This window comes from Megalops cyprinoides, chromosome 18, assembly GCF_013368585.1.
Source record: "Megalops cyprinoides isolate fMegCyp1 chromosome 18, fMegCyp1.pri, whole genome shotgun sequence".
Lineage (NCBI taxonomy): Eukaryota > Metazoa > Chordata > Actinopteri > Elopiformes > Megalopidae > Megalops > Megalops cyprinoides.
The window spans coordinates 10295654-10310348 of record NC_050600.1 but is presented as its reverse complement, the minus strand read 5'-3'; the positions used below and the strand labels follow the sequence as shown (position 1 = coordinate 10310348).

The 14695-nt window shown below is 41.6% G+C and overlaps 1 protein-coding gene across 1 annotated transcript in view; it reads right to left on the bottom strand.

The window, feature by feature from the left end:
• Positions 1 to 13600, bottom strand: part of adgra3 (adhesion G protein-coupled receptor A3) — a 37488-nt gene extending 23888 nt beyond the window's left edge. Inside the window, exons 1-2 of the mRNA XM_036551772.1 lie at positions 12553 to 13600; positions 978 to 1049 (exon numbers count right to left, since the gene is read on the bottom strand). Of these exons, the coding sequence (XP_036407665.1) occupies positions 978 to 1049; positions 12553 to 12776 (296 nt within the window). The 5' untranslated portion in view covers positions 12777 to 13600. The remainder of the gene's footprint in view (positions 1 to 977; positions 1050 to 12552) is intronic.
• Positions 13601 to 14695: the final 1095 nt, after the last annotated feature.

Sequence of the window (14695 nt, the reverse complement as noted above, 5' to 3'; positions counted from 1 at the left end):
ATTTCCTTTAATTCTCTGGGGAAACATCAGCAATAAATTTCAAACTCCACAGCCAGACTCATCACTTTTTCACAGAAACAATAACTCCTTTCAGGTTGATCGCATAAACCCTCCTACACACATCATGTCAAAATCTGCTGCATAAAGCACTCTATTGCACTCTCTCCTGGCAATGGATTGAGATAAAGCAAATGTTGCACCACCTCCAATTCTTCTCTCTCTTTTTAAAAAATTGGTCATTGTTTGAATAATCCTCACAGATCCAAACTCATATTTCTAACCTTAGTTAGCCATATAGAACATACACAATAAAACCTTTTAAAACCTTTTAAAAAGTACCTAAACAGTACTTAATACAGTCCAAATAAAAATTCAAATATCTAAATAAACAGGACTGTATTTTTAGGATGCAAATACAACACAAAAAGGTTTTAAAATGATCTCACACAATAACTGCCATGAAACCCAAACACTCCCTTTTCCCCATGGGAGAAGCTTGAAGGGGAACACTCTTTAGAAAGGAGCCATTTTTGTCAGCCAGTGGTTCTTCTGCCCTTATCCAAGGCTAAAACACAACCTTGACATTGAACTAAATGAGAGACACCTGCGTATATTGATCTCCCCCAAAGAAATCTACACTGACCAATACTGAGCGTATACTGGTTAAAAAAAAAAAAAAAAAACTTCACAGCACATACACAACACATTTATCTGGGCATGTGCTCCTACATTACAGGAATGGAGACAATCAAGTCCCAGCACTCACCTCAGTTGATCCTGTAAGTGAATCAAGGGTCGTTATTGCTCAGTGGGGCATGATGGGTATTATACAGAGATTTCTCGACACTGAATTGGACAATAGCCATCCCCTGAAGCAGTGGCTATAATTAACCCTCTGCACAGCACCCCACCCCCTTTTACATGAACTTGGTACCATGGACCATGGTAGCTTGTTGTAGGAAAACTAAAATACTCACAGTCTTTCCAGTGCAGACAGACCAAGAAAGGAGCCATTCTTCAGTTCTTGAATTTTATTATTGCTTAAAATCCTGTGGGGGGAAAAAATGACAAAAATTAGAGGTTTCCAAAGCAAAAAAAAAAAAAAAAAAAAAAAAAAACTTTTTCAAAATACTTTATCTATTCGATTATCAATTGTCTGTCAAGTTATCTATCTATTGGACAGTCAGCTCATGTCATATTTAACAATGTGTATCACAACAACATAATCATGCTACTGAATCACGTAAAATCCACCACAGCTTTTGATGACCAGCCTCCTTAAAAACAATGTGCTGTTTTCACAGGAAATAAGCAGGAGATGTTACATTTGAAATGTCTACATTAATGAGTTTTTGCTTCAGTTCACAGAGAACAAGCCTTTGTCCTTTCTTTGTCAGGTTCACATATTTTACCCATCAAGGTATCACTCAGTGCAGCTTGCAGACTATCTCTGGTGCCAGAAAGACCAAAAATCTGGTAACTACAGCCTTTGCTGTGCTAATGCTTGTTTTCATTCATAACCAAGACATTCCTCTGCAACAAGACTTTCCTCTCTTTTGTAAAGCTGAATTCTACATCCAAAACTCTACAGCGTATATATAGTTCAATTAGGTAGCTCAAAAGCGATACGATGCATACTTTCCATAAAAAGATAAAATCCAAGCCCGGTTCACTTTGAAGTCAGTGCTGGCTTGAGGTATGATAATCAGAGCCAATGCTATGACTAATTTAGCACTTGTTTTCATGGTTTTACATACCATATGAAGTTGTTTGAAGCAAGATTATATGCTTGATCACTCTGACAGTCATAGTTTTGAAGTCTTTGATACTCTGATTAAACTAAAATGAGCGGAGTATTGCAGCATAAGCGTCTGAAGAGGTAAAATTGTCTAGTTCCGGTGTAATCTTGTCTCTGGGCACAATCTCTTGCATGTTCCAACACATTCGTATGTACCCCCCAGAATTAACTCTTAAAATGAAAAGGGTTATCCAACAACCTGTACTTTCAACCTCACTGGTTAAACAAAAATACTAATATTCACAATGAATAAAATAAGGCAATGCTCAAAATAACAGATGAACCCACTTTACATTAACCATAACCCTAAATTTTACTGTACACATCTTCCTGAAACCTGGGTCACCCCGTTTCAGCTCTTGAAGACTGTATGGCACTTGTGATCACTGGCAAAACGGGTTGTAACACAGGCCAATCTTACTCAATGTGCTTGTGAAAGGTGTCAAATAAACTCTTGCTATCATCCATCAGCAGCTCCCACATCTGCCCTCAGAAATTAACAAGCAGCAGTAAAATCGTTCGTATTTTCATCTTAAGAGAATAGGCAGCCAAGTTTTCCATCGTAACGGGAAAAAAACACAGCCAGTTCATACAGCAGCAGGAATTTCCATATTAACTGCAAATGAAAATGAAACGGCCACATATGATGTGTGACTGGAATGCAGATAATCACCATGGGCAATTATGTTCATAATCACGTGTCAGCAAACCGCACAGTAAAGAAAAGAAAAACTGTGTGGGAGAAAGGGCTATGGACAACCTAAAACGTGAACGCAGCGCTAATAAAACTTAGCACCAGGATGCGGTCTCTCCTTCCCCTGGGGGTGCACACGGGCTTGGCTGGAACTCGGGGTCCAACATCAGAGCGCCACCCGCTCTGAGACGGCTTTTCTTTTCAAATACATTCCCACACACAGCTGCCCCATTATAACACCCCAGTAGAGGCTGCTAAATGTAAAATAAACTGTTTCCTCACAGTGAGAGTCTGATTTCACCTGAACCAATCCAGACCACATAGCAGAGATTCTTACCAAGCACAGATTTTTACTGCAAGCGCTTCAGTGAAATTCGGCCTGCTGGCTGTGATGTCTCACATGTCTACATTTGTTTTCCCATAGCTCTATTCCTCTATTCATAAACACACAGGAAAGACCATTCCCAGAGGCCTAGTAATTAAACTGGGATGTCAGCTCGTCTTAGGGCGAGACCAAAATGACTTGTGGTTGACATTTTTTGGCTTTTAGGGAAGTGATGGGTAACACAAGCAGGATTGACATCTTCCCTCAGATTGCTGTGATTATGAACTGCAGAAAACAAGTCTGTTCCAGGGGCAGTCAGATCAGAAAGACACCTTTCTCCTCGGCTCCAAGATCAGCGTTTATATTACCATAAGATGCGCTATGAAAGCCCTGAAATCTATGCTTAGCACAGAAAGAGAGCAAAGCATTGCAGACCGATCACAACGAAAATAAGATTAAATCAACAGGAACCATGAGGCCTCTTACTCAAGAGTATACTTCAGCAACTATGATTTGCATTGTGAAACTACCTGTCTGGCCTGGATTCCTACCTGACGGCATAATTATATGCGACCATGGGGGTAACGCATTCTGTGAACGACGTGAGAGAATGCATGAGCTGCTGTCATAACAGAACGTGCTTAAAACAGAAAAGCAACTAGGCTTAGAAGCCCAAGAAAGTAAGAGTACAAGCAGGAGAGAAAAAAAAGAACTGAAAGGCTGGCTATCACAGTCTCTTAGGAGTTCCATGACCTTAGGAAACACCCTGTTCTAATTATAGCTGCGAATACTGACACAAAACATCTACCCGTCTTTCACAGAGATTGTTACGACTATGTTTACACTGCATACACATTTATGCAAGACTTAAGTTTGGAAAAACAAAATGAGCAGAGACCAAATTGAGGGAAATTTGAAAAGACTGGCTGGATAAATATGCTCAGGCGGCCTTGTGACTTTCTGGCTGTCAAAATAAATCTTTGTAAGGGGCTCCTTCTGAGTCATAAGCTGAGAGCTCTCTCCCATGACTGGAGTATGACCCCAGAGTGGCACAAACCACAAAGGGCCTGCATCATGCTCCTCTCTAGCAGAGCCACTCACACACTGTTACAGCCTCCTGCTGTCAAACCCATAACAGCCCCACACCACTGCCTGGGCACTTCTGTATACGAGCTGGAACCACATGCAAGGTTCAGAGAAACTTAAGCTAGGGGTTTTACAAATGCACGAGCTGAATGGACATTTGATGTGACTGGCAGTGTAAGATTACTTATGAACAGCGCTCATTCACAAGGCCACTTTCTTTCATGTTTGGATACATGAGTGTGGGTTTACCCTGTATTTTTGGATACGCCACTTTCAACCATGCAATTGTATTTGACATTCACACACAAGAGGCATTTGTACAAGAATGTCCTCCTTTATTTTACTCCTTTATTTTCTGTAGCTCAGTGAAAAAACTGTGTTGAATTCCTCTCGGTTTAACTGTGAGAAATGAGGACGACAGAATATTACTCTGATATGCACAGTGGACACTGTAACCCTAACGATGCAAAGTTGGGATATAGGCCACCTTCATCTTCCCCTACAGTCTGGCTGCCTCGTCTCCAGTCCAGCTGAAGGAGCCGCCACAGACAGTGACACTACTCTCACTGAATGACTGCAAACAATTCACAGAATAAAAGCCACCATCTAACAAACAAGACAGGAGTGTTTGGGTTCTCTTCCGATTTGTTCCCCGGGTGATTCTACTGAAGAGCTACGTAGGAAAACTACAGTTTCTTGCTGCAGAATTTGAGCCTTTGGTCCAGGAGACGGTGGTGGACGAAGGAATGCCCCACCGAAGGCTAAAGCGAAGATCTCTTCCGCAACTTTGACACAGCTGAAGAGAGAGAACATCCAGCATGCCGCACTCTGTAAACAGCCATGTGTCCTGGCATGTTTAAGATCAGATAGTCGTCCTTCTCGCTCCTGAGGTAAGTCTACAAACACCTCCCTTCCAGGAAACCAGACATTTTCTCAAAATAGACGTACTGTGTATACTGTCACTTCATAGCAAAAAAAAGTTCTTACTTTAGCAATAACTTAAAGGTAGAAGACTCAGCCTTGGCAATGGGAATAGTGTAACCCAGAATTGAAATGTACTCAATGCTGTCACTATGTTATGCATTCTTTACAGAAGTACAGTAAGGGCCCGTTTGTTGAACTGAGGACCATCTAACTTCAACATATTACTATATCTCTTATTACCGTGGCCATAATACAACAAAAAAAAATCATCATATCCGTTAAATTTGTATGAAATGTGAAGGCATCATGACTCTAGTGATAATACAGACAGGAAATGGGGAAAAGGAGCCGCCCACCCACAAAGCCTTTCATGTATGACAGGGCATTCCGGGCCTGCGCTGTGAACACTCAAACGCAGACAGCACCTGGGCAGCTGACTGCATGTTCAGGACGACAGATTACAAAACATTTTAAACGTGCCCAGGGTTTGAATACTAACAAGTCCTGATGCATTATGCAGCAATAGCCCGTGCATACACATAAACGTACTAAGAAGATTTAACTGAATATAATGCACTACGTAACCCAATGATGCAAATTATAAGACAATTGTTACCTGGCCTTCAAAATTCAACACAAAATAAGACTGTGGACCAATATACTCTTGTGTTTTAGGCTCAGCACAAGTAACTGAAATGTAATGAGAGGATGGAGTTACACATACCTTCCATTTTAAGCTTCCTGGACCACAGAGAAGCACAATAATACAATACCCAGTATGGTCCTTATGTTCAACCTGAGAAATGACAGGCCACAGGTTTTTAACAAGGAAGTAATATATTGGTGGACTGCACAGGCCTGACACTTCCACAGCCTGACCAAAGGCAGCCCAGAAACAATGGTTTCTAATCAACATTTTTAGCCCTGCAGAAAAAAAAAAAAAAACAAAGGAGGATTTCAGACTGATAAAGAGAGAGACAACGTGTTTGTGGTGGTTGTTAGCTCGTAAAAATGGTCTGCAGTGCCCCGCAGTTCCCCCGGATGAATGCTGGTGCAGACAGGATTCCTGTGCTGAAACAAAAGACGTCAGCTCTGCCCAGCTCAGCCAAATGGGTGAAATTACAGTCGTCTCCAGCAAGCCGCTCCATAAAACCCCAGGACAGTATGTCCGGAAGGAATGCGTCTGGACTCGCATGTAGAAGTAAGGGGCGTTTCCTTCAGGTCCAAGCACAGAGGTGTGCATTTATCCTCTATAGCAACAGCACAAATGCCGTCAGTCAGTTTAACTGCGATAATACCGCCCCACCTTCCCCTCCCTTTTCCTCACTATATCCAATACGGCTCTGGGTGGCAATAATCTCTTAATACTAATAAAGTGAGAATTTTGCATTTTGTAATATGCTATGAAAATAAAATCACAGTTACAGTTAGAGTTAAAGTTAAAATTACAGTTAGCCTTTTAATGCCATGTACTGCTGATTCCATGAATTTCCAAGGAACAAAAAAGTGAAAAATCACTCACTTACATCAGGGCTCCTTACAAACTCAGCCACAATGTTTTGAACAAACAGCCACAATTGCCACAGCTCTGCATTTATATGCATACCCATGTGTATACAGTGTTGAATGCGCTACCCAATATTTGCCTCAGAAATTTGTGACCATGGGACTAACACAACCTCATTGTCACTGGAAAACACTGCTTAGATTCACCGATTCCCCTCAACTCCCCACATAATGTCTCCTTTAGCCCATAACCTAGCGCAATCTCCGGTAGCAACATCTTGTCCGCCTAGGTCAAACCACAACCAGATGCTAACAAGAGTCATGATCTTCAACAGTGCGCCATAATAGCATGTTGGCCCGTCTTTGGCCTTAATGACTGCTTCGATGAACCATGGAGGACTGTCTGCCAGTTTCTGGTTGAGAGCTGGTGGCATTGTGCTCTTGCAAAAGCCCATGTTTTGCACAGGAGTAACTGTGTTGTTATGGGAGACTTTGTATACAGTACTCTTACCACTAAGAATTAACAATGCTCCGTAGTTGCCCTCAAATCATAGGCCTCTAAATAGCCTACTTTGATTCCAGTAAGTCAAGCCCCTTTAGCAAAATGCACCGTGGTTTCCTTTACCGGACTTACCCACCACAAATGTTAAAGTTTCACATATCAGGTGTGTTACGTAAGCAGGATGCAAAGAATGTGTCACCATTGTAGCCTATATGAAATTCACCAACCTTACATGCAGCGGACTGATGCCAGTCTAGTCCATTTAAGAGTTATGATAACCTCAATCTACCGCAGCACTGAAAGGTTCCAGTCATAGAACAACTCTTTTCCCTTCTGTCGTGACCCAACCTCTAGGTTTTTTTTTTTCCCTAAGGAAAACCCGCACAACAGTAAAACAAGGAAAACAAACCTTCTCTGGAATTTTCCATGCTTGAGCGCTCAGCTAGAAAGGTACAGCAACACTGTGAATCCAGTGGACATGCATGACAGCATGCTCCTAGGTACTACTGAAACAAACACTTCAAAGGAGGCACTGTGTACCTTTTTGCTTCTGCTGCAGTCAGACGCTTAATCAAATCAAACATACTTGTGTCCAGATATTTTCAGTCCACTTCAACAGGCATGAGATTTACAGCTCCGCTTTATTTTGCGCTGATACAACGTTTATGAGGACAAAACTCAGTGTTTATCCAAAGGGAAAGAGGCCTGGTTCAGGCCCACTGTGTGCAGCTCAAGTGTTCGGCCTGCTGTCGCTCCTGAAGGTCCCCCTGGCTCCGTGTTGCTCTGAACCGTGACCGTTTACAGCACTCGGCTGTATAATCAAGTTTAACTAGCCCTCCTGAGTCAGTAGGAAATCTCTCCCCGACATCAATCCCGCTCTCCCAGTGGTGGGAGCCAGGTGTGCTGCACGGAGGAAGGCTACCCAGGTGTAGCTGGGAACAGATCCCGTTAACACTCCTGTCCCTGGAAGAAATGTGAGCGTGGTCATAACCCTGGCCCCCACACAGACCACAGTCAGCGCCATCCAAAGGCTGGTCGGTTTTTAAGCAGGTTTGTGTTGGCAGAGTCAAACACATAAACACACTGAGGAATGTGTTAGGCAATCGAACCTTTGGGACATTTAAGTTTTTATCATTATTATGTGTCACTGTTGTTTAATGTAATGACAAATTTTGTCTTGTAATGGGTATTCTGATTTTATTCATTTTATAGTAACTGAACAGAGTCCTGTAAACTTTTGGTGTACTCCCTAAGGTCTTCTTAAAGCCAGTAACCCTCCCCACACAATACATTGTGTTGTAGATGTCAAATTGAAAAGGCTCATACTGCATCCTACATTACCTTTTTGCCTTATATTGACAATAAGACTTACTAGACACTGCATATGATCTTCTTCAAGTTAAGGATAATGTGGTTACACATTACCTTAACTATAATATCCACTATGATCATGATCATTCTTTGACCTAAAGTCCTCAACACATCAACAACATAGTCTCCACACAGGCAGGACTGCTGATTCTTGGGGATCAATTACAACTGTTTACAGTGCAAGACATGCCAGGGCACATAGGCCCAGCAACGTGTGCACAGCGAGAACTAAATCCACAAACCCTGTAGTAGCCAGTATGGTACCTTTTCAACTCTCGTCTTTATGGTCAGGGTAAACAAAAAAAGGTTTAAGAACACTTGTTTGCAGATGCATCTGAAAACATCTCACAGGCTGTAACTGTCATATTTACCTGGAATGTTGAACGCTCAAATCTCATAATCCACTAATGGGTATGGCTCCTGACTATCTCCATTCAGGACCAACAGACATGAAGACCAGGAAGATTTCCCAAGCCACCCGTCTAATTGTTTATAGTCAGCTCAGCCTGTTGTGGTCTGGGGGGAAACCTTTTATAAATATGTCATGGTAAAATTGTAAAAATGCTAACGACCCAGATTTGATCTTAGAAATTACTCTGATATGGTAAACATGCTAACTGACAATTTTTTGCTGCAAATCCAGGGTCTTTGTGTACCCGGTGATGTATAACTGAAGCGGGACTAAACATTTTATATTACTATATTCAGTTATATACCTGTGATATGCAGATCTATTCTGGAGTGCTTTGAAGGAACACTGTACTCATAACCTGAACCATAACTGGAAATGTATTATGTAATTGTAATATGCTATTATAATGTATCATTTTCATTAGCAGCTCATTCACAATGTGAAATGCCTGCTCTATTGCCCCATTCATGCTGGCTCACTAGCCAGGGTGAGGTCTCCACCTGGGTCTCTAGAGTCACTGGCAAAACAGCTTCACACTGGCGTTCAAACTAGCCAGGTTGCACCAATCCCCCCGGCACATGAAAGAGGGCAATGTGCTGACGGAAACAGCAATGAAGTCAGTGTCAACATGACTATGACCCTGATAGGTGCCTTTTACACAGGCTAATTGTTTTACGCCGGCTGGCGAGAGGAAGGCCGTGACCCAGGTCCAGAGCATCGGTGTGAAAGGGGCTTAGGAATGTGCACTGAGTGAGGAGTTTCAGAGAATGGACCACTCACCAGCCCCCTCCATTTCACCCCAAACAAAAAGCAGTATAAACATTTCTGTCACCTACTGCCCTGAGTAACTGGCAGTGAGGGACAAATGTGAAACTAAGCAAAGAGTTTAGTAATGTGCAGTGGCAAGGTGAGGTCTAGTTTTATCAATATTCACATTCTGAGACTTCAATCTACAAGTCAGACTGACTCAAGCTGACTAATTGCTCTCTGCTTCATGAAAAAAACATGCACACTCACATAGCTGGTACAGCACAATACAGCCTTTGTTTTTTTTTATCAAAAAATGTGATTTTAAGATGATAATATAACATTACATATAACATTAGGGAGTATTTTTCCAGAGTGATTTGCAAATATCCATATTAATTTCGGTTTAAAAACATCTGCAATTCATCAAAGGCAATCAAATTCTGTGTTTTATCCAGCTTGTTACCCTCACTCCTTACAAACCCACATCAAGCCTGATGTTCTTTGGAAATGCCATTTTCCTAAAGTGACTGTCAGCACACAGCACGGCCAGGAAAAGTAACCTTGGAGCCTACAGAAAGGGTGATTTACAGTGTCCGGCCAGGGGAAGAGATTGATTTTCAGGGTCAGGGGAGGTTGACCGTGGCAGCAGGGAACCTGCCTTGGATCGCGCTCGCCCAGCTCTTCAGCCGTCAAACAGCCCTGACCGCCGTCATCCCCTCCGCAGGACGGTCAGCCAAGGTCGTAAAAATCTCCAAAACCATCGCAAAATGGGAGGGCTGCTGATTTTACAGGCCATTAACAAACACCCAGCTCCTGATTCCCAGAGGAGTGTCGCATTTCACCAACGTGCCTGGACACAATTAGCAAGCCCATTTCTCAACCTTTTTCAATCTTCCAATCATTCTTCAATCTGCTCATGACAGAGAGGAGAAAGTATTTACAAATACACAAATATAGATGTATGTATAGACTGGTAAAGTAAAGATGTCCTACTGAGTACATAAGAACATTGTGAAGAGTAACTGCTTCTGTAATTCTTCAAGTAAAGAGACAAGACTGCTGCAATGTTTTGACTATAAAAGATTACATTACATTTAATTATAGGCATTTAGCAGACACTCTTATCCAGAGCAACTTGCATAAGTTACAATGTTTTATGTTATCCAGACAATTCTAAGCTAAGTACCTTTCCCAAGGGTACAGCAGCAGTGCCCCAGCTGAACCAGCAACCTTTCGTTTGCAAGCCCTGCTCCTTACCACTATGCTACATTGCCATGCCATCTCAAAAATGGCGCCATCTCAAAGATCACCTACTAAATCTATCACTATCACAGGTTGCAGAATCCTACAGCAAGCACAGTACGTCTTCATGTTTATTTACAGACAAATAATGTCTTGTGAAGCCTCTTCAAATGCATGTCAATAAACTACTGACAGCACCTGTTTTTATAACCAAGACATACAAGGACTTAAATCTATTACTTGAATTCTTACAACTCAAAACAATTTTGAAAGCCATGACAGTAGGATCTCCTTTCAGTTTAGACCTAGGCCAATAAACCCTACTCAAGGGTGGACCACATTTGGCCCAGACTCAGGGAAATGTGTCATTTCAGGGTCTCCCAGACCATTTTAAAAATAATGGTAAACAACCTGTCAGAGAGACATAGTGGGTGCACTCCCTCTTCAAACCAAAAACGAGTTCCCTCAGACCCAATAAAATGGAGAATTCAAATAAGCCGTAAATATAAATTTAAAAGACTCCCAACTCCTAAACTGCAGCTAGCACCCACATGAGGTCTATTTGCCTCTTTTATCTTTTTTCCTCTTTGTTCATCTTCACAGCTAAACTTCCTTCACACTTACCGGGCCAAACAGCACAAGCCCAGTGAAATATCTACCATAAATCCAATACCAGTTCACATTAGCTTCCTGTTATATTCATGAAACTAAAAAATGTGAAACATCCTACATAAACTGTACGCAGGTAATCATTTCTTATTTTTAGCCAGGGAGGACAAGCTGCACGGGATTTCCGCTACAAAGCCGCCATTGCTATTTTAAAGTAACATTTTTAATTAGGCATGCAGCATGCTGCACGAGCACACAGACATGGTAAATGAATATGCAGCGCATCCAGCTCTGGTGGTCGACTGGTATGCAAATTGCGGTTGCGCTGCACAAACAGAATACACTTCATCTCTTCTGTGGCAGTTATACGGGGATGAAAATCATTACGAAGTACGCATTAGTAAAGAATGAGAGTTTTGAAGGCGTCTATGCAATTAGTGGTACCTTGTAATATATACTGTGACTGAAACGGGTCGTTAAAAAGTCGTGATTTGGTCTCATTTTATGGCATCAGCGTTATCACAATGCTGAATAGTTGTTTGAAGATACGGTCTCTGTGGCCTCTGTTGCATGCATTAAGAATTTAAGTATCCTGATGTAGAATAAAGGGAAGTGATGTCAGCAAAATGTTTATCAAGGTGAAAGTGACCTTTGCCCATTTCACAGAAAAAAATGTAGGGAGGAAGGGTATGGTGACTGTGTTCATAACAAAGGTGTATGAGAGCAACGAAAACCAGGAACAACGGATGGCTAGATTACTGCAGACATAAAACAGACTTAAACAAGACAATAAAACGACAATTATCTGTGTTGTACATTTCTGTATAATTGGGGCACTAGCGACATTGTATAGATAGCAGCTCACTCAGCAATACCTTCGCTTGATTAGGGATGCCAAAGTTAACACAGCTGTGACACCTTTCATCTCTAAAAGATCAAACCATAAATCACGAAAAAAAAACAGTTTATTTTGTCTATGAAATCAAGCCAGCCTAGAATCCAGTCCATGTCACTTAATAGTATGTGTGACGAGACCAAAACATTGCGACTGTGCCAAAGGAAGTTTTCTTTGAGCAAGTAGCGTGAAAGGTCAAACTGGTAAAGCTATCGAATAAATTCATATTCACAATCTTAACGGCTGGTTTAGACCAGCAAGGTGAATAACCCCGTGGTGCTCCTGTTCGTAATTTTAGCTATAGCAATGAACAGTTGCATGTGGTTTGGCTTTATTTGACTTTATCTTGTTAGCATTTTGTCACCAAATGAAGTGAGCGAAAGAAGGTTATAGCACAAGTTTAACAGAACAACGTAACATTGCTGGGTTTGTACTTACAGGGTCACCGTCCTGTTGGGAAACGAGTCTGAAGGCAACACCTGAACGAGGTCCATATTGCTGCAGACCACTTTCCTCTCCAACGTTGCTGCAGGAGAGGAGCTTTTCCCAGCGTTTTTTGAACGTTCATCATATGATTTACAATCAGATGATGTTGTTAAACCAAAGCTTGCAAAAAGCAGAAATGCAACGACTTCCAAAACATCCGCCGTGCTGATCTTCATCGCTAAACGAAATCGCAAATAAACCCGCGCGTTCAAAAGGGATAAAACAGTAAATCCAAACACAATGGTTAAATACACTTAAAATTATTCAAGCAGCGGTGTTTTAAAATGGCCTGGTGGTCTATGCCAGCCCTTCTCACATAAAACTCAAGCGTCTCTCAGAAAAAGGAGATAGCTAGCTAGCTACTGTTTTCAGTCATATTGCAACCATCTCGTCCTCTGCGCTGTATCCTTCTTCTTCCATTTTTGCATGGATCTCCTTGTATATGTTCGGCGTCAATCAAACAGACAGATCGTCTCGACATCCTCTTTGTTTGCCAAACGGTTAGGGTTTGTTACCATTGCATCTCCTCTCGTAGCACACACTGCGTGATACGAGTGTAGTAAAAGTATGAAATGCACGCTTAGGCTATACGGACACGATTGTGGTGACAAAATTTAACACGTACTTTTAACTACAATTACAGATTTTCTTTGCTGGCAACCGGGTGAAACCAAGTTGAGGTCTCCGTTTCTTGTTCACACGGAGATAGCTGCAGTCATCCCAGACTGAGACGGTAACTTCAGGAAATCTGATTACGCTTTGGTCGACAGAAAACTTTCTCATTGCCACATTTATCTCTTTCATCAAACAACACAATCCACTCGTTATGGCGCTGTATCAAAGTATACGCAAAAGAAAAACAAGTTCTCACCACACCGGTGCATAATTTTACTACGCCTAAAGTTTTCACATTGCTTGCTAAATCTTAAACGATACCAAACAATATTTCCCGACAAACACAACTCATCTTCTTCCTCGCTTCAAGAATAATCCTTTAAAGTTTTGCACGGTGCTGTGTGTGTGTGTCCTCCAAACCGTACAGTTGATGAGCAAAAAAGTTCCAAACAACATTAAACATTGAGGTTTTGTGCTTTCTCCAGGGCTGGCGACTGCTCGATTCACTCTGTAGTTACTCCCAAGCTACCCATTGGGAACTCCACACTCGCAGACCTGCCCGGGCTCCATGTTGAAATTCCACCCCCTGACGTCATCACAGGTCTGTCCTTTCTGAGCACAGCCTCCCCATGAAAGTTTCATGTTACGTTTTACATGCTACTGTAATCGATTTACTGTCGACGCGGATTTTTATTCACATATCTGTGTTGATTGAAGTGCTGTATGGTAAATTTGTCATCGTTGCCGTTAAAGTTACCTATTTATGCTGCATAATCCGTTTATATATGAGGCGTTTTTATGTTGTCAGTGTTTTAATTTTGAATGTGCTTTGACTGAGATAAATTGTAATCAATGATATATTTATACACTAAATATGGTCTTATACCGTAAGATTGGAGAAATTCTGAACGTGGGCCAAAGCAAAGCACATTGACCACTCGCCATTCATTTCAAGCAAATATTTGGCAAAGGTGACTGGGCTAGGGTAAAGTAATATGGAATAGACATTTACAACATCCATCTCTATTTCTGACAACATCCATCTGTTTATGAGAATCCTGCACAGTTTTCAGAGCAACAACAGTAAAATCATCTTCAGCAGATGCAATATTGAATCCATCATGAAATTTGAGCATCAGAATCGAAAATAAACTCAGGGGCTCATCTTAAATCTATAGCAAAGTAATAGTGTGACAGCTAATGCACATCTGAACAGTATGTAAAACAAATGATTCATGAAGCGGGTGCTACTGTTTGGCTGTGATACTCAGATGTAGCATTCAGTCCCACTGAAAGCAAAGAGTCTGCTGTACAACAGTGAAGATTGACTGCAGGTACTGGTAATCTCAGACAGAGCCAAGCTCTGTGTGCAGATAGATAGTATCTTTGCTGAAAACCCCCATGAAGGAGTCAGCTGGGCATTATTCTGAGTGTTCACTGTGTGTGGGTTTGTATATATCTGAGAAATTTAATCAGTCAG